This window comes from Lontra canadensis, unplaced genomic scaffold (genome assembly GCF_010015895.1).
Source record: "Lontra canadensis isolate GAN:19392208 unplaced genomic scaffold, GSC_riverotter_1.0 scaffold224, whole genome shotgun sequence".
Lineage (NCBI taxonomy): Eukaryota > Metazoa > Chordata > Mammalia > Carnivora > Mustelidae > Lontra > Lontra canadensis.
Window position 1 is genome coordinate 545,966 of NW_022631218.1, and position 27,405 is coordinate 573,370.

General features: G+C 49.9%; 1 protein-coding gene across 4 annotated transcripts in view; it reads left to right on the forward strand.

The window, feature by feature from the left end:
• The first annotated feature begins 2,602 nt into the window (after positions 1–2,602).
• The window catches only part of NLRC3 (NLR family CARD domain containing 3), a 33,143-nt gene continuing 8,340 nt past the window's right edge, over positions 2,603–27,405 (forward strand). The window contains exons 1-9 of one of the 4 annotated variants that reach the window (XM_032849328.1): positions 2,603–2,956; positions 17,307–17,397; positions 17,776–17,923; positions 18,189–18,372; positions 18,467–20,216; positions 21,112–21,198; positions 24,068–24,151; positions 24,619–24,702; positions 26,170–26,253. In XM_032849328.1, the coding sequence (XP_032705219.1) occupies positions 18,213–18,372; positions 18,467–20,216; positions 21,112–21,198; positions 24,068–24,151; positions 24,619–24,702; positions 26,170–26,253 (2,249 nt within the window). In that variant the 5' untranslated portion in view covers positions 2,603–2,956; positions 17,307–17,397; positions 17,776–17,923; positions 18,189–18,212. Of the gene's footprint in view, positions 2,957–17,306; positions 17,398–17,588; positions 17,924–18,188; positions 18,373–18,466; positions 20,217–21,111; positions 21,199–24,067; positions 24,152–24,618; positions 24,703–26,169; positions 26,254–27,405 lie in introns of those variants that run through there. The other 3 variants (XM_032849331.1, XM_032849330.1, XM_032849329.1) reach the window with 3 other exon arrangements.

Below are 27,405 nucleotides of genomic sequence, written 5' to 3' on the forward strand. Positions count from 1 at the left end.
ATGCCTGCTGTGTCCTGGGCCCGGTGGAGAGCGGTCAGAAGCTAGCGGGTGCTTCTAGGCTTCAGCCAGACTGACTTGTCCCCATGCTGGATGTGAGGGTCCGTGCTCAGGGGGCCTCAAGGGACAACTTCCTGGGAGAGCAGGGGGACTGTAAGCTGGGCCTCAGGTGCACGCGGCATCCAGGAGGTGAAAGCGTTTTTTGAACACACGCTGTAGGATGCCGGGGCTCAGATCTCACGGCTAACAGCAGAGGAGACTAAAGATGGAATCTGGCCTGGTCTAGAAGGTACCATGTGTTTCTTACACCAAGGACTTGCTTCCCTACCCTACTATGGACTGTTTTAGGGAAGTGAGGTGGGGTTTGGGAGGTGGGAGGTCACTTGGAGTCCTTACCCGGCTTCACTGACTCCTTATGGAAACCCTAGACTTGGATGGGCAGCTGTGGGTGTACTGGGAGCCCTTGCTCCGTGGAAGGCAGCCCAGACGGCCGGAAGCTTAACCACCTGCAGGTTGATAAGATATTGGGGGAGGGGTTGAAACAGGTAAAAAGCTGCAGACGAGGGAAAGGTTATGGGGAAAGCAAGGCCTGGTGGCGGAGGGCCTTGGCCAGGTCAGGTCTATGCAGTGTGTCCCCAGGGACCAGCAGGAGCCAGCAGCGGGCCTGGCCAGGGCCTGAGCCCATATGCAAGGCAGGCAAAGGGTTAAAAACCAGCGCTGCGGTAAAGACACCCCCACAACCAGAGAACAGGCAGTGTCCTTGACCTTTCCACAGAAGCCAGACCTACTGACTCGCAACCAGAAAATTAGATCCAGCTCCCCGAGAAGGAATCTGATGTAGATGAGCGAGGCTTGCAGTGGGCCTGCTGCACAGCGGGCAGACGGACACTGCCTTCCAGAAGCCCTGCTCGGCCGCCGTGAGGGGTACTCAGCTCAAGAAAACAGCGTGCTGAGCCCCAGAGCAGTGGAAAGCCACGTGGCTCCCATGCCTTGCTGTGCTGTGTTGAGCCCTCCCCTGCCTGCCCGCTTCCTGTGGCTGGCCTGGCCACGGTTGCTCCACAGGACGGTCACAGCCCACCTCGAGCAGGGTCCAGGCAAGGGGGTCCCCGGGGGCCTGCACAACCTCCGGGAGGCCCGTGCCCTTGCAGGCAGTAAGCCTCGGGCTGCCTCTGAGTTGGGAAGGGCCGAGGCCCTGCCTGTCTGGCTGTCACAAGTCTGGGTGGACAGCGAGCTCCAGAATGAGAACCACCGTGGGAGACGGTGCCCCAAACATACAAACACCCAGGAGAGTCAGGACGAAGGTCTCTCGGCCTCTCACGGAGTAGCTGGCAGAGGGAGCCCATGGGCCAGCCCTGGATGGCCACGGGCCCTCTGTGTGGGGTGGAGGCCGAAGTTGCAGAGGAGGGCGCCCAAGACCCCCAGGGAGCAGGCTGCTTCCTCCTGTGCTCAGGATCCCCCTCCCCGAGCTGTGGAGGGGGGAGCAGAGCGTGCCTCCTGGCGTCGCTCAAGTGACAGATACCTACCAGGCCCCTGCGGCTTCCAACATCCTGTGGGCGGCCTGGTTTCAGACTCCTTCGGTGCACCTCCCAGCCGCGGCTACAGTGTGTGCTCTGACGGCCGGCGGCCTCAGCAGGCTTCTCGAGGGCAGCCCCCAAGCGTCTCCGCCGGCACCGGCAAGCTGCTGGGGCCTCTGAAGGCACTGCTGGGAGGGAGGCAGGGAGGGGGGCCCAGAAGGGTGTCACTGCACAGAGAACTTCTAATCTACCACTGCAGTCCCCTCTGCTCCCTTCTCCACCATCACCTGCGCACAGCCCAGGAGAACAGGCTGAGAGAAGCACGTGGCCCTTCCCACCGCCCTTTATCCCCCAGCTGCCGCCATCGCCTGAACCCACTACCCTCCTGCTCTATGACCATCAATGGCTCCCAGCTGGCCTGCTTAGGAAAACTGAGCCACCCAACCCTGGGCTCCCACCTTGTCTCCGTGGCTCCACATTAAGGGGCTTGCCTCCTGTCACCTGAGGATGTCCTGTACTTTTCCTCTATCTCCTCCGTACTATTCCTCATGCTTTTGTTGTCCACTCTGGGCATGCCCTTCCCCTTACCCCTTCACGCCCACGTGCTGAGGCCCACCTCCGGGGCCTGAGGAAACTGCCACACTCTGCTGTTTCAGAGTACAGCCGGCCTGCCTTTGGGAAGACGCTGTGGGGTACAGCTGGGGTGCAGGTGCCTGCTGGGTGCTAGAGAGAGGAAAGCACAGGAGATGAGACAGGGGGCCACGGCCACAGCACAGCGTGCCAGCCTGGAAGTGAGAGGGCTCTGCTCCAGACACAGTGGCCAGCTTCCTGCTGTGTGGCCTTGGACAAGTCACTGAACGCCCCTGCAGCCCGTCTCATTTCCCTCCGGCCCCACAAAAACCAAGGTCTGCTGGTGCTGAGACTGTTTTCCTCTATGGCCTTGGTTGGACCTCTCTGCTGAGCATGACGTCTGCAAGGGTCCTCAAATCAAGATCCTAGCAGCACCCCTGCCTCTCTGACTTACAGGCAGCGACAGGGCCAATCCGGGCAGCCGTGGCTCACTGATTTGTCTGAGAGGCTGTTGGCTTTTGAAATCAGACAGGAAGGAGGGTTGAGGTGGAGCCCGGCACAGGAAGAGGTGAGGAGCCCCAGCTGGCGTGACAGCCGGTGGGCTCGGGGGACTGCAAGAGCCGGCAGGCCGCAACCCCCCTGCCCTGCTCGGGCAGCACCTCCCCATCCCTTCCCACAAGACCTGACTCCTGCCTTGCACAGATCCTGAGGGCTCGAGGCCCGGCTGGCCGGCCACAGAGAATCCCAGGACACCCCCCACCCTGCCACCACGCCGCTGCCTCCACCCACTGGAGCAGGGCTGAGCGTGGGAGCACCGGGATGGAGCAGCCCCAGCCCCCCAGTCTCGGCCTCCCTAGGACAATGAGGCCCAGGAGGTAAGTCAAGCCTGGGCTGCCTCAGCACAGGATGGGGAGGAAAAGAGACTGCAGGAAGGACCGTGACTTTTAAGGCCTGAGCTGCTGTAGGGGGCAGTGGCTGGGTGGCGCGGAGAAGATGTCCCCGTGGGTGCTGGCAGCTGCTGAGCAGGACTAGTTCTCCGTGTGGAATAAACAAACATGTGCCCGAGGGCGGCCCACAATGGGCCGAGGGGACACAGCCCAGCTCCCCGGTACTAATGATGGGCTAGGAGGAGCAGGAAGTAGCCAGCAAATGCTGCAGGCAGGCAGAAGGGAGGTCGAGCGGGGCAGCCCAGGGGAGAAACCTGGCATCTTCAGACCTGGGCTCCATTCCTGGCATTCCCCTTCCACCTGTAAGATGGGGGTGACAGTGCCAGACTTGCCCCAGGGTCCTGAGCACCAAGGGTGGATGGTGCAGGTGGGCAGGGGTCCTGTTGGGTGAGCAGCCCCAAGGGCTCTCTCCCAGCCACTCCTTTGGACGGAGATGAGGCGTGTCGTTCTGAGAGAGATGGCAACCACATAGGCCTTCTCAGAAGGTGCTGCTGAGCTGGGCTGGTGTGGCTGCTGGGCATGGGGGCCATGGCCCAGCTTCTGGGCTCCCAAGCTCCTCTGGGTCTCCTCAATGGGGGCCACAGGCTTTCCCCGAGCTGGGGTCTCTCTCTTGGCCACCACAGGCCACTCTGAGGCTGGCTCCCAAGTGGGGTGCCGGCTGGCCGGCCCTCCTCTCTCCCAGGGGCACAGCAGTTTCACGAGGGCTGTGTCCTGCAGCAAAGGCACCACTTCCTCCCCTCTCTGGGAAAGGCTATTTGGTTTCAAGTGGTCCACAGCCATGGTGCTGGGCTGCCTCAAAGGGGCTGAGAACTGTGCTCTTGGGCCTTGGGAGGCGGGGTGGGGGCGGGGAGTCGGGAGAGAGGAGCACCCCCGAGCCTGTGGCCTGAGGGAAGGGCAGCCCAGGCAGGAGGTCAGCTCCGTGGGGTTTACAGCCGTGGAGTGCAGGCGGGCCGAGGGAGGCTGGCCGTCGTGCACGGGCCACAGATGGCTAGGACTAAGGCCCCAGGAAGGGGAGCACAGGACAAGACAGGACCTGCTGGGAGAGCTGATGAGTCAGTCGGGACCTGCGTCTTATTAGGGATGAGACAGAAGCTCAGCTCTAGAGCCTGAGGGACAGGGTCTGAGTGACAGCGAAACCAGCGAGCACAGGTCCTCCGCTGCGTCCTACCCCACGGACGAGGCTCTGGAGGATGCGTGGGCAAGGGGAAGCCAGGCTCCGGGAGAAGGGCGTCCGTCTGGTCTGGCCCCGCCCAGCACAGCTCAGACCTTCTCATACTGACGGACTTCTGGCCTTCAGATCCCCCAAGGCCCCCCGAGGCCCACCTGCCATCCATCGTCCCCACCTTGAGGCTGGCGGGGCCTCTTTCCACTCTCACTAGAGGAGGACTACACTGGGCAGGACCTGTCTGACCGTCCCTGGTGGACATGTGGCCCCTGGGTCATGCTCCACTCAGAGGCCTGGGGTGAGTTCCACCCTGCAGGGCAGCATCTGGGCTGCACACAGGGCCTGCTGCCACGAGTGGCCAGGTAGCTGTCCCGTGGAGGAGCTCTCTCATCAGCCTCCGATGCTGGCCCTGGATTTTAAAGTATAAGTACACCCCGTGGAATACTTGGGATATACTTATACTGAAAGAACCATTGTTTATCTGAAAGTGAAATTTTACTAGGTGTCCTGTATCTTAATTTGCTAAATCTTACCCTCTCCCCCGAGGTCGGCAGGGCTTAAGAAAGAGCAGTGTCTGATTCAGAGGAAGTGCTGGTTTCCAGCACAGAGAGCCTGATGGGACTGCAGGGTGGGGGCGGGGGGAACTCACCCCTCCCAGCTTCCCAGACACACTCGGTCCTGTCTCCTCTCCCCTAACTCTTGCCTGCTGTGGTCCCTCCTCTGTCACTTGCCCAGCCTCTCTGATCTAGCGGTTCTCAATTCTGCCAGCTCCTTACAAGCATCTGGGTAGCTTTAAACTACACACGTGTTGAGGCCCTACCTCACACCAAAGACACCTCTAGGTGGTTGGGCTAAGCAGTGGCTTTTTAAAAATAGTGCTGCGTGGAAGGGCTGTCTGATTTGGCCATTCCTCCTCTGAGTACATACACCCCAAGGGCTGACAGCAGGGACTTGAACAGGTATTTGCACACCCGTGTCCACAGCAGCATTTACTCACAAGAGAAAAAAGGTGGAAACAACCCAAATGTCTTTCAAGGGATGAGTGAACACAAAATGTGGTCTGTCCATAAGATGGAATATTACTTAGTCTTAAAAAGGAATGAAATGTTCATATGTGTTAAAACAAGGATGAACCTGGAAAACATTATCTTCAGTGAAAGAAGCCAGACACAGAAGGACAGACACCATATGATTTCACTTCGGAGAGGTCCCTAGAGAAGTCAGCTTCACAGCGATAGAAAGCAGAAGGGTGGGTGTCAGGGGCTGGGAGGAAGGAAATGGCAAGCCTAGTGCTTCATAGGGGCAGAGTTCCCATTCGGGGGATGAAAAAGTCAAGAGGTAGATGGTGGTGACGGTCTCACAGCATTGTAAATGCACTTAGTACCACTGAATCGTACACTTAAAAAAAATGGTTACAATGGCAGTTTTTACGCTGTGCCTATTTTAATAAATTACATTTAAAAACTGCTCTAGACACTGTCCTGCCAGAGCGGAGAAGCACTGAGCCTGGTCCCCTTGTACGGCCACCACCCCTGCCCCCGGCAGCAGCAGTCTGTCACCCGTGGGGGCCTCTGGACAACCAGTGACAGAAGGCCATGTCGAGCCCCGGGCCGTTGACATGACTGATGCCAACAGTTGGACAGACGCCCTAGCGTCCTGGCCTCATGGGCTAAGGGGCCCCAGGAACATTGCTTCCTTTGGGTTTAGGCACATTTGCATTTGTAGAAAACGGCCAGCATCACTGGCTTTGATCTGAGCTGTACCTTACAGATAGTAAGAGAACTCCACGGGTTCTTACACGTGTACATGCCTGCGTGTCTGTCCCAAGCAGATCCACGTGTGGAGGTTTCCAGTGCCCCAGAACTCCCACAGGCCCCTGCCCATTTGGAACCACCCCCGAGGGCAGCCACTGCTCTGCCTCTGCCTAACTGGTTGGGCCTGACTTTAGGAATCACAGAGCGTGGTCTCGTTTCTCTCACTCCACACGTCTGCGAGAGTCAGCCACATGGCTGAGTGTGTCAGTCCTCCGCGTTCTGTCACTACTAGGCAGGAAAAAAAAAAGGAAACCCATTCTATTGTTGATGGATATTGGTTGTTTCCACCTTTTTGAACACTATGAATAAAGCTGCTAGAATATTCTGACACAATGTGTTGATGGATATAAACACTTGTTTCTGTTGGATATACACACACCCAGGCAGGGAATTGCTGGATCACAAAAAATAGGCATAATTAGTATTATCACCACCAAACATTTTTTCAAAGTGATTTCAGTTTCCATTTCTCTGATGACTGAGGATATATATATATATAGATATATGTATATGTTATATGTATATGTATATATAATATATATACATATATATTATATATACATATATCTATATATATATTTTACTATTTTAAAACATTTTCTTTCTAAGAAGGGGGGGAAGGGCAGAGGTGAGAGAGAGAAAATCTTAAGCAGGCTCCATGCCAAGCAAAGAGCCGGACGCAGGGCTTGATCTCATGACCCTGAGACCATGACCTGAGCCCAAATCAAGAGTCTGATGCTTAACCAACTGAGCCACCCAGGCACCTCTCTAATGACTAAGGATATTATCTTTTGTGATACATCTTCAATTTTTTGGCTCAATTTTAACTGGGATGTCTCACTGATTTTTAAATGTATCAGAGACATCCCCTAGTCAGCAGTCTGCTTTCTCACCCTTTTAAAACTGTCTCCTGTTGAACAGATATCCCTAATTTTAATGAATCCTAATATGTCACTCTTTCCTTTCATGGTTAGTGCTTTTGTGTGCTCCATCTAGTCCTTACCTAGCTCAAGTTCCTTAAAGCGTTCTGTAGTTTTTTTCTAAAGGCTTGGCTGTCTTACACACACATTTACATCTATGATCCAGCTTGAATTAATTTTTGTGCATGATGGGAGGGAGGGGGTCAAGGTCCATTTTCCTATAAGACTATCTCATTGGAGCAGCACAATTTAATACAAAGGCCATCCTTTCTCTGCTGAACTACAGCGGAGCCCTTGTTTCACATCTGGTGACCATACACATATGGGTCTCTTTCTGGACACTCTATTGGTATCTGTCTGCCTTTGTGGCAATACCCACATCCCTAGACTAGCTTTGATATTGTGTAGTGTAAGTTTTCAAGCTTTGTTCTGCTTTTTCAAAATAATTTTGGCTAGTCCAGAGTCTTTTGCTTTACATACATGTCTGAGAATCAGTTAGCCAACGTCTACCCTCCCTTCCACATCAAAAAAGCTTGCTGGAATTTTGATTAGAGAGTCATTCAATTTATAGGTCAATTTGGGAAGAGATAACATTTTAACAATATTAAGTCTTCCAACCCATTAATATGTTAAATCCCTACTTTAGGTCTTCTTTAATTTCTTTTAGTATCTTTTGTAGTTTTCAGTGTGGAGGTCTTGCAAATTGCTAGATTTATTCTTAGGTATTTGCTTTTTAAATATTTCAAGATTTTACTTTCAATTTCATTATTGATAGCAAGCAGAAATATATATGACATTTTTATGTATTGATCTTGTGTTCAGAAACTTTGCTAAGTTCATGTGTTAGTTCTAATCAATTGTAGATTCTTTTGGATTTTTAGTGTATACAATCATGTCAACTGGAAATAGTGACAGTTTTTTTTTCCTTTTCCTATCCTGATACTTTTTATAGTCTCATTTTCCCTAGTGCACTAACACCTAATTAAAAAGTGAAACAAAACAAAATATCAACCAGAAGAGGTTCCTCCTGGGGAATAAATGTGAGGCATATACTTAACTTGCTTTTACATTATTTAAATGTTTTTAATGAGCATGTATTACTTTTATAATTCTGTAAGCAATCTATTTAAATGAGGTGGGGAAGCAATAAATGTTAGCAAAATCTAAGCAGTTGAAATTTATAAAACAGGGGCACCTGGCTGGCTCAGTTGGTAGCATATGTAACTCTTGATCGCAGGATCATGAGCTCAAGGCTCACACTGGGCACAGAGCCTACCTGAAAAAAGAAAAGAAAAGAAGAGAAGGGAAGGGAAGAGAAGAGAAAAGAAAAAAGAAAAGAAGAGAAGAGAAAAGAGAAGAAAAATTCAAAAAATAAAAAACAATTTCTTAATCACATTGTCCTGTAGTTCCAGCTTTTCTTTATTTGGCCAGACAAAACTGGGATCTGATTACCACAACCTCCCCCCAAAAGGTATCCTATCATAATTCTGAACACCTTAATTTCTTTCCATATAAAAATACATTATCAAATGAATTTATTGAGGAAACTCAATAAATTCCAGGTACGATGAACTCAAAGAGGCCCGTACTAAGACACACTATAACCAAACTTTCAAAAGACAAAGACAAAAAGAAAACATTGAAATGAGCAAGACGGAGGAAACTATCACATAAAGGAACCTCAGTAAGATTATTAGCAGACTTTACAGGAAAAAAATTGGTGCACAAGCTAGTATTATTGCAACTTTGGTTTCTAACTCCAAATTCTGTTTCTGCATAATTTAAGAAACTAAAGAAGGGGCGTGTGGCTGACTCAGTTGGTAGAACATGTGACTCTTGATCTCACAATTTTGAGTTCGAGCCCCACACTGGGTGTACAGATTCCTTAGAAATGTTTTGAAATTAAAGAAAAGAGACTAGAGAATTTAAAAGAATCATTAATTTACGTTTGGGGGTCGCACAATTATAAAGATGCAACACTGTGACATTGACAACAGGAAGGGTCAGATGGAATTACAGAGGAGCGAGGTTTTTATATACTGCGAGGTCAGGCTGGTACAAATTCAAATTAGTTGTAATTTCAGGATGTTAAATACAATCCCATGGTAACCACAAAGAAAATAGCTATAATATAGATACAAAAGAAAATAAGATAGAAATTTAAACATCTCACTAAAAAAATCAACAGGACCCAAAACTATATGGTCAGCTAATCTTCAATAGAGCAAGGAGGACTATTCAATGGAAAAGAGTCTCTCCTACAAATAATGTTGGGAAACTGGACAGCCACATGCAGAAGAATGAAACTGGACCACTTACATGCACCATATACAAACAGAAACTCAAAATGGATGAAAGGCCTAAGTATGAGACAGGAAACCATCAAAATCCTAGGGGAAAACACAGGCAGAAACCTCTTTAACCTCAGTCGTAGCAACTTCTTACTAGACAATCACCACAGGCAAGGGAAACAAAAGCAAAAAAATGAACTATTGCAATTTGATCAAGATAAAAGCTTCTGGGGGCGCCTGGGCCACTCAGTGGGTTAAGCCTCTGCCTTCGGCTCAGGTCATGATCTCAGGGTCCTGGGATCGAGTCCCGCATTGGGCTCTCTGCTTGGCAGGGAGCCTGCTTCCCCCTCTCTCTCTCTGCCTGCCTCTCTGCCTACTTGTGATTTCTCTCTGTCAAATAAACAAATAAAATCTTAAAAAAAAAAGAAGAAGAAGATGTGGTCCATCAAAAAGAATGAAATCTTGCCATTTGCAATGACATGGATGGAGCTAGAGGGCATTATGCTAAGTGAAATAAGTCAGAGAAAGACAAATACCATACGATTTCACTCATATGTGGAATTTAAGAAACAAAATAGATGAGCATATGGAAAGGGGGCAGAACAAACTGTAAGATACTCAACAATAGCAAACTGAGGGTTGATGGAGGGAGTGGATGGGGAATGGGCATTAAGGAGGGCATTTTTTTTTCCTTTTTAAGATTTTTATTTATTTGGCAGAGAGAGAGCGATTACAAGCAGGCAGAGAGAGTGGGGGAAGCAGGCTCCCCACCGAGCAGAGAGCCTGATGCGGGGCTTGATCCCAGGACCCCAAGATCATGACCCAAGCCGAAGGCAGAGGCTCCACCCTCTGAGCCACCCAGGCACCCCTGTTTTTCTTTTTAAAGGTTTTATTTATTTATTTGACACAGAGAGAGAGAGAGCATAAGCAGGGGGAGCGGCACAAACAGGAGGCAGAGAGATAAGAAGAAGCACGCTCCCCACGGAGCAGGGAGCCTGATGTGGGACCCAGGATCATGACCTGAATCAAAGGCTTAATCAGCTGAGCCATGAAGCCACCCCCTTCCTAACTCATTCTATGAGGTCCGGTCTACCAAACCCAAAGACATTACAAGAAAAGAAAACAATGGACCAATATTCCTTAAGAACACAAATGCAAAAATCCTCAACAAAAATAAATTTCAGGAACTTAATTAATTTAATCATTTAATAAAGTCAGGAATGTATTCCCAGAATGCAATGATGATTTAACATAGGAAAATCGATCAATGTAATGTACATCAACAGAATAAAGGAAAGAAACCACATGATTATCTCAACTGATGCAGAAAAAGCATTTGACAAAGTTGAATATCCTTTCCTTTTTTGTCCTTAAAGATTTTATTTATTTATTTGAGAGTGAGAAAGAGAGAGCACAGGCCAGGTAGAGGGAGAAGCAGACTCCCTGCTGAGCAAGAAGTCTGATGCAGGGCTCTATCCCAGGACCCCAGGATCATGACCTGAGCCAAAAGCAGACATTCAACCAACACAGCCACCGGGGTGCCCCTAAATATCATTTTATAATAAAAACACTCAACAGGGGGTGCCTGGCTGATTCAGTCAGAAGAGCATGTGACTAGATCTCAGGGTCATGAGTTTGAGCCTCATACTGGGTGTAGAGATTACTTAAATAAATAAACTTAAAAAAAAAAATACTCTGGGGCACCAGAGTCGTAGTGGCTCAGCCGATTAAGAGTCTGGCTCTTGATTTCAGCTCAGGTCATGATCTCAGGTCCTTGGATGGAGTTCCACCTCAAGCTCCCTGCTCAGCGGAGACTCCGCTTATCTCCCTCTCCCTCTGTCCCTTCCCCGACTCATGCTCACACACACACTCTCTCTCTAAAATAAGTAAAGAAATCCTTAAAAAACAAAAACAAAACCTCTCAACAAACTAGGAACAGGAGGAATCTGCTTCCACATAACTAAAGCTATTTGTGAAAACACACAGCAAACATCACACTCCATGGTTGAAGTCTAGAAGCATTTCTTCTAAGATGAGGAATAAGATATATAACCTGCTTTTACCACTTCTATTCAACATAGAAGTGGAAATTCTAGCTAGAGCAACTAGGCAAGAAAAGAAAACATTTCCAAATTGGAAAGGAAGAATTAAAATCATCTCTGCTTGCAGATGATATGATCTTTTACAAAACAATTGTTAGAACTAATAAATTATTTCAGAAAAGTAGCAGAGTACAAAGTCAAGACACAAATAGAAATTGTATTTTCATATGTAAACAATGAACAATCTGAAAAGGAAATTACAAAACAACTCCATTCAAAATAGCATCAAAAATAATAAAATGCTTAGGAATTAACTTAATCAAGGAAGTAAATGATTTGCACAATGAAAGTGACAAACTGCTGCTGAAAGAAATTAAAGAAGAAAATAAATGGAAACACATCCCATGTTCATGGATTGGAAGATTTACTATTATTGAAATGTCCATACTACCCAAATCTGTCTACAGATCCAATGCAATTATATTAAAATCTTAAAATTTTCTGCAGAAATAGAAAAACTCATCCTAAAATTCATATGGAATCTTAAGGGATGACAACCAAAAAAAAAAAAAAGTCTTGAAAAAGAACAAAACTAGAAGACTCACACTTCTTAATTTCAAAATCAGTACAAAGCTACAGTAATCAAGACATTATGGTATTGGCATAGTGACAGACATACAGACGAACAGAATTAAATAGAGAGCCCAGAAAGACATCCTCACTTATATGGTAAAAAGATTTCTGACAATGAGGAAAGGGCAGTCTTTTCAACAGATTGTACTGTTAAAATTGGACAGCCACATGCAAAAGCATGAAGCTGGACCCTTACCTATCTTACCTAATATCATATACAAAACAAGCTCCAAAAGGATCAAGGACCTAAATGTAAGACCTAAGTAATAAAATTTTTAGAAGAAAACACAAAGCTTCATGACATGGGATCTGGTGATGATTTCTTGGATGTGACACTGAAGTTACAGCTATATATAGGTAACAAAAGAGAAAATAGACAAATTGAGCTTCATGAGAATTGGATACTTTGGTGCACGAAAAGCTACTACCCACAGAATAAAAGGGAACCTACAGGATGGGAGAAAATATTTACAAATCATATACCTGATAAGAGATTAATATCCAGAATATACGAAATCTCTTACAACTCAACAACAACAAAAACTGGACGTAAAAATGGGCAAAGGATTTCAACAGAATATTTTCCCAAAGAAGATATGCAACTAGGCATTAAGCACATGAAAAGATGCTCAACATCACTCATCACTAGTGAAACAAATCCAAGACTATAATGAGATACCACCTCGCATCCATTAGGACGGCTACTCTCAAAAACACAGGGAACAACAAGCCTTGGTGAGAAAGCAGAAAAACTGGGACCCTTATGCACTTTTGGTGGGACTGTAAAATGGTAAAGCTACTGTGGAAAAGAGTTTGGCAGGTCCTCAAAAATTAAAAAAAAAAAAAAAAGAATTACCAAATGACCCAGAAATTCCACTTGTGGGTATACGCTCAAGAACTGAAAGCAAGAGGGTGCTTCGGTGGCCCAGCTGACTGACTGTTGGATTCTTGGTTTCAGCTCAGGTCATGATCTCAGGGTCATGAGATCGAGACCGTCATGGGGCTCTGTGCTCAGTGGGGAGTCCGCTTGAGGATTCTCTCCCATTGCCCTCCCCCCTCACACTCACACACGCACTCTCGCTCTCAAATAAATAAATCTTTATTTTTTAAAGAGTTGGAGCCAGAGGTGGGGTTTGACCTCACAACCCTGAGATCATGACCTGAGCCAAAATCAAGAGTTGGATGCTTAAATGACTGAGCCATGCAGGCGCCCCTATTTAACCACAATTTTTAAATGAAAAACAAAACAAAACAAAACACATAGATCCATATGATTCTATTTATATGAAATCCTAGAAAAGACAAAACTAATCTTAAAGAAAAAGAGCAGATCAGTGACTCAGGGCCAGAGGGGTGGTTGAGACAGACTGCAAAGGTCCACGAGGGGATTTTTTGGGAGGAAGAGATGTTCAAGGTCTTGAGTGTGGTAGTTGCTACAGGGGTGTAAACATTTGTCAGAACTCATCTAGCTCTATGCTTGAAATGGGTGCATTTTTTGTATATAAATTATACCTCAAAAAGGTAATTAAAACCTTTATGACACAGCTAAAAAAAATACACTGTGAACGCTTCTCCAGTTTGACCTTATTTTTTATGGCCAGAGAGTTTTCCATTGTATTTTACCAAACCTCTTTGAACAAAAATTTAGGTTATTTCCCATTCAACTTCTTATTACAAAGAATGCTTCGGAATCATCCTTGTGGTCACATCGTTGTGCACGTATCCACTTAATTCCTTGGGATAAACTCCCAGAAGTGGAACTTCTCGGTCAGAAGATATTTAATACCAATAGATAATGCCAAAATATAATCCTGAATCATACTAATTTACCTTCTCACCAGCTCTGTTAAGATTCCTACCACTCCCACATTCTCACCAATGCAGCCTGTTAGGTCATTAAAATTTTTGTCAGGCGAAAAATAGTAGTTCCTAGTTTTGATTTTTTCTTGATCATTAGTGATAATGAGCATCTTTTCAATGCCCTGGGCATTTACACTTCTCTGAATTATCTGTATCCTTTTTTCTATTTCTGTGTCCATAAGTATCTGTGTCCATAATTCTATTTAGTTACTTATTAATTTCTTAGTGATTTACAGGAGCTCTCCATAATGTTCAGGACATTAGTGCTCTTTCATGTATATTGCAAAGGGTGACTCCTGGCTTGAGGTTTTTTTCAATTTTATTTTATTTTTTCAAAGATTTTATTTATTTATATGACAGAGAGACAGAGATCCCAAGTAGGCAAGAGGCAGGCAGAGAAAGAGGAGGACGAAGGCTCCCCACTGAGCAGGGGGCCCGATGAGGGGCTCAATCCCAGGACCCTGAGACCATGACCTGAGCGGAAGGCAGAGGCTTAACCCACTGAGCCACCCGGGTGCACCAAGTTTTTTTTTTTTCAATTATATTGATGGCTTTTACTGTTATTTGGAAATTTTTAATTAAGGCAAGTCTGTTAGTCTTCCCTTTGTGATTTCAAGATTTTACACGTTGCTTCAAAAAAAAAAGCCTTCCTCACCCAAAGAATATTTTAAAATATTCTCCCATATTTTCTTATTCTGTTTTCATGGTTTCATGTTTTTAATTTTAATTCTTTAATCCAAAGTGAAATCAAATTTTACACTCGCTATGAATTAGAGCTCCAAGTATATTTTTCATAGACTGACCATTTCCACTGATTTAAAATGTTATTTTTTTTCCCCACATTACCAAACGCCTTCCTATGTACGTCATATAAATATGTATTTGTCCCTGGGCTCTATACCGTGTTCAATGTCTTACGTATCTACTCTCGTGCTAGGCAGCCTGTTTCACACAGCCTGATATAAATGGAGGAGGGTATTCAAGACTCCAAGGTTGACTCAGTACTAGAAAATCTGTCAGTGCAGCTCATAGACGGCAGGAGATATTGAATATGAGTCAATCAAGTCATTCCCTCCAGTGGCTTCCTACCACACTTAGAACAAAGCCAAAGTCCTTAAGACCGTGAGCAGGTCTCAACCACCCGCTGATCTTGTCTCCTAACCCTCCCATCTGTGAGCGCCCTTGCCCGTTCACCATGCTCCAGCAACTCTGCGTTTTTCCACCCCCGGATCATGCAAGGCATTTGCACTTGCTATCCCCTAGCTCCCTGCATGATTAACTCTATCTCACCCTTCAGATCGCTGTTCCTAAGTAGCCTTCTCTCAGAGGCCCTCTCTGGCCACCATGAACACAACCTGCTGGGCCACGTGCACTGTGTCTCATTCACGGCACTTCGTCACCAGCAGAGGGCCCTCCCTCCTTCCCCTGTCGTCGCCCTTACTGTCACTATGCCCCCACCCCGGCCACACTCACAGGGTTGGGCTTTGTCTAACTTGTTCACCTTCACATCCCCCAGTGCCTGGGACACACCACAGGCCCTCAGTCAATACCCGCTGATTGGATGAGAGAGTGGAAATCAATCACGGGGCTAGATCAATATCGCTAAAAAGGTATGTGCCCATTTAACAGACATGTCCCATTTTTTTTTTTAAATGTGGGAACGCAGTCGATTATCCAGCACAAAGGCTGGTGTCAGTGAAGCCATGGTTTCTCTCGCAACTCAGCTGCTCCCCAGTTATGTATCCTTGGGCAAATCACTTAACCTCCCTGAGCCTCCATCCATGAAATGGGAGAGATAATGCAATGGAGAGTCGTGGCGAGAGATCCAACGAAGGAAGTGCTTAACAGACTGTCTGGAACACAGGGAGCCTGCAGTGAGTTGGCACGTAGGATTGTTCGAATGGTGGTGGGACACAAGGAGCTGCAGGAGTCTTTTTCAAGAGGAGAGAACTAGTCAGACACTGCCACAAACATCAGGCCTGCAGGCTTGGGCTGGGACTAAGGCAAGGATGCCTTGTATGACTGCCGTTCTTCACCATCGCACGCAGGAAGCAGTGCGTCTGACTGATGTGGGAAAATTGTTTGAGATAAGTGTTGCCATTTGAGAAAATAGAATTTTAGTAGAATAATATAGCTTATACTATATATATAATTATATTAAAATATATATAAAATTATAATTATATAATAATATAGTATATAACAATTATAATAATTATTATATAATATATAATTATATATAAATATATAATATATAAAAATATAAATATAAATATATAATATATAATTATTATAATTGTTATATACTATATTATTATATTAATTATTATATTATTATATAGGCAGACACCCAACCGAGCTACCCAGGCGCCTTTCATGGTTAATTCTTACTATTCTATTATATATATATATATATATATATATAATAGAATATATATATATATATATATATATAGTGGCTCAGTTGGTTGGGTGTCTGCCTTCAGCTCAGGTCATGATCCCAGGGTCCAGGGATTGAGTCCCACATCAGGCTCCTTGCTCAGTGGGGAGCCTGCTTCTACTTCTGCTTCTCTCTGTCTCTCATGAATAAATACATAAAATCTTAAAAAAAAATTAACCATGAAATGATGGGAACTAATGTGAATATTTAATACATTGATTGGATAGGAGATAAAATACACAAAAATTATCTTCTTTATACCAACAGAATTCACAAGAACGACAAAAGCTATTTAAAAATATCTAGGAGCGCCTGGGTGGCTCAGTGGGTTAAGCGTCTGCCTTCAGCTCAGGTCATGATCGTGGGGCACTGGGACTGAAGCCCATGTCTGGTTCCCTGCTCAGTGGGGAGCCCGCTTCTCCCTCTCCTTCTGCCCCTCCCCTGCCTGTGCTTGCTCTCACTCTCTCAAATAAATAAGTAAAAATTTAAAAATCTTTTAAAATATCTAGATACAAATAGGATTGACAAGTGCCACATGAGGGAAAACACTTTCACTGGAGGACATAAAGGAAGTCCAATGACACCCACACCAGCCTATACACATGCACGTGATTTCGGTTCAGATCCCATCTGGTTTCTTCTCCCCTGGGTTTTGACACTTAGGCGAACAAAAGCGGAGAACAGCGAGAGGATGGGAGGAAGTATAAGGAGCGTGGCCTCGCCCTGGCCTTCTATGCAAGCACCCAAATTCCCCTGGCCGGCCTAGACACCACCCATCCTGAATTCATTGCACAAGTTAGTTCTTCAACAGTGTGATGAACAGAATGGCTGGAAAATGCTATTTTACTTGTTGCTAAGCTTCTTTCAGCATTTTTCAGGTAAAAGGGTTCCTCCTGAGTTAGAATGCCAGGAAGGCCCCATGCACACACAAGGTCAGGGAGTCTGTGGCACCCTTGGGACCGGAGCCAGTCGACCCCTCGTAAGTGACCGTCCCTGAGACCCAGAGAACCGCAGGGCTGGGACGCATGTGTCAGACCCATCTCGGTGAGCTCTTGCCACCCAGAGCAGTAGCTGGGACCTCTGCCCGGTGCTGTGTCCTCTTTTCTCTCCTAGACCTGTGGACGAGGGATGGCCGACCCCCACCCCCTGAGTCGTGGGGCCCGGCGGAAGGGCTGTTGTGGGCTGGACATCCGGCCTGCTGCAGGTGAGGCAGGGGCGGGGCTGGCAGTGGGCTTGGGGTCCTCCAGTGTCCGCCTTAGCTAAGGGAGGGACACATGGGGGTAGCCAACCTTGGCGACAGGAAAAGGAATGAGAGCAAGGGGTGCTGGGGCACAGCTCTGCCTCATCATGGCTGCAGGAAACCATGCTGCTGCGGGTCAGGAGCCCCAGGGAAATACTGACAAAATGGCAACACTCCTGGCGTTGTCCACTGGAGGAGTCTGGACAAGCACACCAAGACACGAACCTACCACTGTAGGCCTGTGCACGTGGCTTCACTGCCCTAAGAGCCCCCTGGGTTCCAATCCACCCCTCCACTCCCGGCAACTACCAGCCATCTCTATAGTTTTGCCTTTTCCAGAAGATCACCGAATTCCCTTCCCAGACTGGCTTCCTTCATTCGCCCCTTCGTGTGAGTGGACCTGCCCTTCGCCTCCTCTCTATATCCAGGTCACAAATGAGGACACCAGCGCACAAGCAGCTCAGGCGGCCTGCCCAGCGTCACACAGCCAGTAAGTGGGCGAGCTCAGGTTGCAGCCCGGCGCGGTTCGGATCCACTGGCCCCCCACGTCTAAGCCACGCTTCTGGCATCAGGGGCTTCTCTCACCCTCTGGGAACAAACAGCCCTTCCGAGCCCTTCCTGGAGGCCAGGCCAAGGCCACTAGCAGTCTGGGGAAGGACAGAGAGTGGGTGCCTCCCCGTCCCTGGAGGCTCAGTCACCTGTCCGAGGCCAGGGTGGCGACACGGCAGACAGCATGTCCGGCCCTCTCTTCACAGCTCCTGGCGGCAATCCCAGACTCCATGAGGAAACAGGAGGTGTGGACCAGTGGGGAGGCAGGCCAGGGCCGAGGCCCCGGCTCCCCGGCGGGGCAGGTGAAAGCCCTCGTGGACCTGCTGGCCGGGAAGAGCAGTCAGGGCTCCCAGGCCCCACAGACCCCGGACAGGACACCACACGGTGATGGTAGGCAGATGGAGCTTCTCCCCGGGCCCTCCCCCTCCACCCTTCCCCCCTCCTTGATCCTCCCCAGCCCTCCCCTTTGGCCTCTGTCCCACAGACTCCAGGATACAGAAGTGCCAGGAGACTCTGCTGAACAGGGCAAAGGGCAGCCCAGAGCTGGGTGGCCCCTCGCCCAGGCTGACCAGCCTCCTCCTGGTGGAGGGGCTCACGGACCTGCAGCTGAAGGAACACGACTTCACGCAGGTGGAGACCACACGTGGGGACTGGCACCTGGCTAGGACCATCGCCCTGGACAGACTCTTCCTGCCTCTGTCTCGGGTTTCTATTCCACCCCGAATCTCCATCACCATCGGGGTAGCCGGCGTGGGCAAGACCACCCTGGTGAGGAACTTTGTCCACCTCTGGGCCCAGGGACAGGTTGGCAAGGACTTCTCCCTGGTGCTACCCTTGACCTTCCGAGATCTCAACACCCACGAGAAGCTGTCTGCTGACAGACTCCTCCGCTCCGTCTTCCCACACGCTGGGGAGTCTGGCCTGGTGGCAGCGGCCCTACCCCAAATCCTCCTGATCCTGGATGGCCTGGATGAATGCAAGACCGCCCTGGACTTCTCCAACACCGCGGCCTGCACGGACCCCAAGAAGGAGATCCAGGTGGACCACCTGATCACCAACATCATCCGAGGGAACCTCTTCCCAGAAGTTTCCGTCTGGGTCACTTCCCGCCCCGGCATGGCTGGCCAGATCCCGGGGGGCCTGGTGGACCGGATGACAGAGATCCGGGGCTTTACGGAGGAGGAGATCAAGGAGTGTCTGGAGGAGCTGTTCCCGGAGGACCACACCCTCTCAGACTGGGTCCTGAGGCAGGTGCAGGCAGACAGGGCCCTATACCTGATGTGCACGGTGCCGGCCTTCTGCCGCCTCGCAGGGCTGGCACTGGGCCACCTGAGCCGCAGCAAGCCGGGGCCCCAAGAGGCGGAGCCGTGGACCCCCAGGACGCTGTGCGAGCTCTACTCTTGGTACTTCCGGATGGCCCTCGGTGGGGAAGGGCAGGAGAAGGGCAAGGCGAGCCCTCGCATCGAGCAGGTGGCCCACAGCAGCCGCAAGATGGTGGGGACGCTGGGCCGCCTGGCCTTCCACGGGCTGGTCAGGAGGAAGTACGTGTTCTACGAGCAGGACCTGAAGGCGTTTGGCGTGGATCTCGCTCTGCTGCAGAGCGCCCTGTGCGGCTGCTTCCTGCGGCGCGAAGAGACGCTGGCCTCCGCCGCGGCCTACTGCTTCGCCCACCTGTCCCTGCAGGAGTTCGTGGCGGCCGCCTACTACTACGGCGCCTCCAGGCGGGCCATCTTCGACCTCTTCACCGAGGGGGGCGTGTCCTGGCCCCGCCTGGGCTTCCTCACGCATTTCCGGGGCGCGGCCCAGCGGGCCATGCAGGCGGAGGACGGGCGGCTGGACGTGTTCCTGCGCTTCCTGTCGGGGCTCCTGTCTCCGAGGGTCAACGCGCTGCTGGCGGGCTCCCTGCTGGCCCAGGGCGAGCACCAGGCCTACCGGGCCCAGGTGGCTGAGCTCCTGCAGGGCTGCCTCCGCCCCAACGTGGCCGTGAGCGCCCGGGCCGTGAACGTCCTGCACTGCCTGCGCGAGCTGCAGCACCCGGAGCCGGCCCGCAGCGTGGAGGAGGCCCTGGAGAGCGGGGCCCTGGCGGGGCTCAGCGGCCCCCAGCACCACGCTGCCCTGGCCTACCTCCTGCAGGTGTCGGACGCCTACGCCCAGGAGGCCAACCTGTCGCTGTGCCTCAGCAAGGGTGTCCTCCAGAGCCTGCTGCCCCAGCTGCTTTACTGCCGGAGCCTGAGGTGGGCGCTGGGGTCGGGCTGCGCCAGGCGAGCAGGCGGAGGGTGGGGGGTCCTGGAAGCTTCCTCCCCTCTACCATGCGCCCCAGCTCAGCATGCGGGGGCGGCCGGAACCATGGTGCACCACGACGTGCATGGGTTAAGGCATCAGAAACTTACTCTCTTGCAGCTCAGGAGGCCAGGGTCCCAAATCAAGGTATTAGCAGGGCCAACCTCCCTCTGAGAGCCACAGGGGAACAGCCTTCCTGCCTCTCTAGCGTGTGCTGTTTGCTGGCTTCCCCAGCTTGTCCACACATTGCTCCGATCTGTGTGGTCTCACAGACTCCTCCTCCATGTCTCTGTCTTCGTGTAGTGCCCCCTCGGGTGAGCACACCGGTCGTGCAGGACGACAGGCCCAGCCTGCTCAGAATGACCTCATCTTAACTAATTACATCTGCAGTGACTCGGTTTCCAAACAAGGTCATGTTCTCGAGGCACTGGGAGGTCAGAACACCTACCTGTCTTTTGGGGGAACACAAATCAACCTCCAATACCCTCCGAACCATCCCCGTGCTGACGGAGGCCACACCCACTCACCCCACCCCCAGCCCAGGGCCCACCCAGCACTCTGGACCTTAGGAAGGCTGCAAGGCCAGGGCCATTCCAGACTTGCGAGCAGGTGCCACGTCCTCAGGAGGAGGACAGCTAGCAACCTGTGACCTGCAGGCTCACAGGGTGTGAGGAAGGATGACTGGGGAGATGTCTCAGTAAAATGGAGAGCGTGGTGGGTCTGCCAGCATGGACCCCTGAGCTGCCTGCCAGGGGCTGGATCGAGATGGAGACATCGGCCGGGGTGCCTCTGGCGCCTCCACCTGCCCGTGGGCGCTGGTCCTGCTCACAGTCGCTCTTTCTCCCGCAGGCTGGACAGCAACCAGTTCCAGGACCCCGTGATGGAACTGCTGGGCAGCGTGCTGAGTGGGAAGGACTGTCGCATTCAGAAGATCAGGTAATGCGGACCCAGGAGCCCCTGTCCGGAATGCCCACCTGTTGCACAGGGTCTGGGGCTCCTTTCCCATCCTCCTCTCTGCTCAAGGGGCCAGGGATGCTTTCAGGGAGAGGTGCCTTTGAAGCATGTGGCTCAGGATGCACGCTGCTTATTTCTGCCCATTCCAGAAACTTCCAGAGGTTCAGGTGCCTCATCTGTGAGAAAAGGGAAAGATATAGTGAGGGTTAGATGCTCTCATGGACATGGAAGCATGTCTTTGAACACAACGTTCTAATGTGGAGTCAGGCCGGGTCTTCTCTAAGCTCTCAAAGTTGGACCTCAAAATAGTACGAGAGGCACACGATCACATCATTAAATAAAATTTCAAAGTTTTTCATTGAAAACTGAATTTAAATTTAAACTTTTATTAAAGTGCAGAAAACACAATTTAAACATTGCATCTTTACTGTTGTAATTAGATGAAAGTCTTAAACTGGCAGAAAAAGAGATTTCTGTTCTTACGAAACCTCTTCTTGTGATAACATTTCTGAATTGGGGTAACATCCGGGTTTGGAGCTGAAATGATGGGTGAGCTGGGGGTGGCTCGAACTAGAGAGGTAAGTTTGGGGCACAGGATCCAGAGAAGAATTCTTCATCCTCACTAAACCTCCCTCTGGGTTCTGAAATCATCTTTATCTGAGAAAACAAAAAGAAACGTGAGCTGATTCAGGAGAAAAAGAAGTCAACCAGGGACAGCGGTGAGAGCGGTGGGCTCTGTGTGGCCCTGTACAGTCACCTCTCTGCCTAAAGAGGGTGAAAATGGGGTGACAACAGTACCTGTGAGTCCAGGGTTCCCCACGACCCTCCTCAGGCTCAATGAATCACTTGAAGGACTCACAGAACTCGGAAAGCCATCGTGGTTCATCACACCACAAAGATACAGATGGAGATCTGCAAAGAGGGAAGGTGTGTGGGGCAGGCCCAGGGAGAACAGGTGAGTTTTGCTTGTCCCTCCCGGTGCAGTCATATACACGGTGTCTCCCTCTCCCGGTGACCACGTGTGACAGCACACATCAAGCATTCCCAGCAGCAAGGCTCACCCCGGCTGGTCCATGGACCTTTCGTGGGGGGCTGGGCATGGAGACACACCCGACTGCCCACAGAGAAGCCCTTGCAGGGATCAAGCTGTTACTGTAGGGGCAGAGTGGGGGAGGGTGAGCCCCCCAGGTAAACAGAGGTCAGCTTTCAGGAACTGGGGGCCAGGTTAAGCCTTTCTGCACACTAACTGCCCCTTCGGGTTGTCGAGCAGCTCCAACAGGTTAATGCAAGGGAAGTGTGAGGCCAGGCCAGGCACAGGGGAGGCACCACACAAGGGCCAGCCAGTATCAGCAGGATTCTCTTGGTCTTGGGCCAGAGATATAAATGCAGTCCCTTTGCAAGAATCAGGACGGCGACAACTTTTCATTATTTTTTCCTTCATGGGAGCCTTCAGCCAAATAGTCAACTTCTAGTGTTTTGCATAAAGGAATCTGGAGAACGCGCAGAATATTTTCTGAACAAAAGCTCCAAATTTCCTCTGTGGCCACATGCTCTTCTTCACCTCCCCGCAGCTGGTCCTCAGGGCCACATCCTTCTGTGAAATGTCCAAGGCACACTTCAGAACACGCACATGGCTCGTGGAACATTACTTATAAAACGCTGTAGAAGTCCTGGGTGGAGGGGGGACAGAGGCATTCTGGAACTCAAGAACGTTTATGCAGACAGCAGTCTGGATGAATGGTCTTCCGAGGTTAAACAAAAGAACCCTTTTTAAAAGTGGTCGATCATGGGGCACCTGGGTGGCTCATTCGGTTGAGCGTCTGCCTTCGGCTCAGGTCATGATCTCAGGATCCTGGGATCCAGCCCCGCGTCTGGCTCTGTGCTCTCCCTCTGTACTCTCTCTCTCTCTCACTCTCAATAAAAAAATATATATATATTTAAAAAATGGTCTATTAGGCAGGATCCCAGTAAGAGATGGACAGCTGGGAGGTGCTGGGATTGAAAGCAGTGGGGTTCTTGGTTCCCCCTCAGCCTCCAGGGATTCCTGAGGCTTTTCTGATGAACACCAGGGGCCCCTAAAACACAGCTTGAAAGGCCCTGGGGATTCTAACTGCATCCCCGGGGAAGCTCCACAGTTCTAAATGCCCAAGAAACTATGAAAAACCTCAACAGCCACCACTTCTGAACCTGGGTCCAGGAAGCCTTGTGGTCCACCAGCTTCTTCCTGAAATCACCCTTACAGGGCAGACACAAGCATTTTTTGGTTATGGGTTGTTTTACTTCCAAGTTAGCTCTGTAATAAGTACCCTCTTCCTCTCTTGCATTAGAAAAAGGGCTGGGGCCAGTGGTAAGCCAGAACTATGAATTCAGCCACCGGTCCATAAGAGCAGATTATTAAAGCTTTAGGAACTTTTGCAAGCTGGGCGTGTGTGAAATGGCCGTGGTGAGCTTATTTTACACCACGGAGATTGGCCAACGCTACACATCTGTGTTTCTGTATTGGTGTCTCGCAGTACAGCGCTGTGCGGGGTCTCTGCCAGGGACTTCTGTCACTGCCCGGGCTCTCTGCCGCACTGTTTGTGTAGAAGCTGCTGTGCCAGATTCCGGCCCAACTTGGCCCTGAGGCTCTTTTCCTGTGTGAGGGTCTGTCCCCAACTCGGGCCCTCCCTTACCTGGCCCAGAGGTCTTCCCGGGCTGGGCACTTCCATGCTGGGTCTCGCCTCATCTCCACCTGTGTCCAGGCCCTCGTGACGCTGGTGAAACTGAGAGGTTTGGATCATAAGCCTGGTGCTGAGAAAGAGGCAAGATCTACAGATCCGCAATAACCACTCCTCTCCCTCTCCTTGCCCAGCTTGGCTGAGAACCAGATCGGTAACAAAGGGGCCAAAGCTCTGGCCAGATCCCTCTTGGTCAACAGAAGTCTGACTTCTCTGGAGTAAGTAGGACATGAGGCCGACCTTCCACCATCGGGCCCCAGACAGCTTGAGAACCATCTCATGGAGTCCCCCAGACCACGCTCTCCCCTGGTGGGGTAGAAGAACAGCCAAGCTAGCCAAGTCCTGGCTCCTTCTCAGCGGTTGGGACCAACCCAGGGAGGGCCGGGATCTCGGTCCTGAAGCTGGTGTTATTCTCCCCGCTCTCCCCAGAGAGCTGGTCCAAGGCCAGTCTGTCAGACCCTGCTTTCTTCTCCCCGCACATGGGGGCCATACTGGGAAATTCCTTACTTGTTCACCTAAATAAGGGTCTCTGCCAAATATGAAATCCTAGACCCCAATTCATTATTTTCAAGGAGGACAGATTTAAAGGTCAGGTAATTTCTGGTTTTTTTCCTCCCTGGGAATTGGATTAAAAAACAAAACAAAAACAAAAAAACCCCAGTTCTTTCTCTCTTCCCTCCGCCAGCCTCCGCAATAACTCCATTGGACCTCAAGGGGCCAAGGCTCTGGCAGATGCTCTGAAGATTAACCGCACTCTGGCCTTTCTGAGGTATGTGCTGTCTGCCCCCGGTCCCAATGCAACCAGCAGAGGACCCAGAAAACCCTCTCCCAGGTGCCAGCCATGGAGTGGGAGATGATTTGAAATGGTGGCCACGCTGTACTGGCTCCCATCTAAGAGGGCACCACCTGATCTTGTATCCTATGCAAGTTTCAGGTTTTAGCTCTTCCCTGGTCATCGTCCTTGTGTTCACAGCCTAATCAGGGGATGGAGAAGGCAGCGTGGGGTTGTACAGAAGTGGAAAGGCAAGATAATCTATGAGGAAAACTTCCTGTCCTCCACTGAGTGGGATATCCCAAGGCCATGGTGTCAGAATGTTCCCCTGAGGTGTTTTGCAGGACATTGGAAAGCCCATCTTCCAGAATATTCTTTGCTTCCTGTGGCTTCTTGTGCTTTTAGGGGCCTGGGGTTGTATCCATCCTTAGTTGAGTGTGTACTGTCACTTGTTTTTTTCATTTATTTTTATTGGGGTGAAACTCACCATTTTAAAGTATACATTTCATTGGCACTTGGCACATTCACAGTTGTTCATTCATCACCTCTATCGGGTTCCCAAATATTTCCATCACCCTAAAAGTAGACCCTGTATGCATCAGCAATCACGTCCCATTCTCTGTCTCCCCCTCCCCTCGCCCCTCCCGGGCAGCCACCAGGGACTGCTGCTTTCTGTCTCCATGTTTACCTACCCTGGAGATTTCACATATAGAATCCTTCAATAAGACCCTTTTGTCTGGCTTCTGTCACTGAGCGTCTTCAAAGTTCACCCACATAGTGGCAGGTGTCAATGCTTCATTCCTGTTTCCAGCTGAGTCATATTCCACTGTATGGAATTCCACTGTATGGACTGTATAGACAGACCACAGTTCATCCATTCATCAGCTGATGGACATGTGGGCTGTTTCCATCCTTTGGCTCATGTGAATAATGCTGCCGCACAGTCGTGCACGAACATTTGAGCACCTGTCCTCATTTCTTTAGGGCAGACACCTACCAGTGGAACTGGCCGTGTCTTATGGTAGCTCTGTTTGACCTTTTGAGGAGTTGCCAGACTGTTTTCCACAAGGTCTGCCCCATTTTACATTCCCACCAGCAGTGTGTAAGGGTTCCAATTCTTTGACGTCCCTGTCAACACCTGGATGCTGTGGCTTTTAGTGGCAGTTAAGTCTACTGATAACCTAGTTATTGTTACCGAGATGCCAGGGACACCTTGTTCCCGATCAACAGACAAATGCTTAGAGACCCAGAGGGAATCCTGAGGCCACAGCAGCACTGGGAAGAAGCAACTGTTCCCAAATCCTGTGTTGTGGGGAGCAAGGGCACATAGCACTCAGTGGCTGCCCCACCATTGTCCCTCTGCCTCATCCCTTGGGCCTCAGTAATGCCACAGGAGAGGTTAAGGCCACCACTGGACACGCTCACGGGCAATGCTGCTGACGTACTTCTCCCTTGCTTCCACAGCCTCCAGAGCAATGCCATCAGGGATAATGGAGCCAGGTCTGTGGCTGAGGCCTTGGCCGCCAACCGGACCCTCTCTGTGCTGCAGTAAGTGGACGTGCTGACCAGCACAGGGCTCCCTTCTTCTCTCCTCTCCTCCTCCAAGGGCCTCTCTGTTTTCTGCAAGGAAGGATGACCGGGGAGATGTCCTGAGGCTTTCTGACCCATCTGGATGGTCCCTGGAAATCTTGATGTCCACTGCTTTTCCACAGAACAGGTGTTGGAAAATAATTAAAGATAAAGCCTTCTGCCAATGCAGAGTCCTCTCCACAAATGCAGTAAAGAACGAAACAGCTTAGTTATCTGAATATTCAACTAGACCACAGTCACACCATTGGCCATCCAACAACCAGATGGCAAAGACCAAGAAATCTCACCCTTTCCTCCAGCCAGGCAGACACAACCCATGATACGTGTGTTCTCAAGATAACTTGTTCTCAAGTGAGAGGACTGGACAGCACCATTTGTCATACAGTTTTCCTTAAATTTGCCTAGTAGCTGGGGTAGCCATCTGTTTGCTAATTGCCTTTATCCAAAGGAAAAACCAAACTTCTATCTTTAGGACAACGTGGAGTCGTGCTATCTTCCTTGATGTGTACATTTCAAAGAGAGGGCTCCAAGGTCCCTATAGGCTGTAAATCTGGCAAGGGGTTTTATTTAGCTTTTAAAAAGACTTACAGGGGCACCTGGGTGGCTCGGTGGGTTAAAGCCTCTGCCTTTGGCTCAGGTCATGATCCCAGGGTCCTGGGATCGAGCCCCACATCAGGCTCTCTGCTCCGCAGGGAAACCGCTTCCTCCTCTCTCTCTGCCTGCCTCTCTGCCTACTTGTGATCTCTGTCAAATGGATAAATAAAATATAAAAAAAAAATAAAAAGACTTACACACTTTTCAAAGGGACAGATTTATCACTGCAAGTTTTCTCAAAGAAACACTCCAAGGGAAAGGGAGGTCTCTTTCCCTTTTAGAACCACGGAAAGTTCCCTTTTGCTTACATTGTATTTAGCCTGACATAAGACAGGTCCTGCCTTGCCTGTCCTCCTAGGATAAGCACAGGGCTCTTGGCAACATCTCCCCCTCCAGGTTTGGTGTAAAGGGAAATAACTGTTGGAGAAGGACCTAAACGGAGGGTCTGCCATCGGGAGGACTGCAGGGTTGGGAGGAAGGCTGCTGGTCGGTCTAGAGGGAGGTGGACTGTTGGGT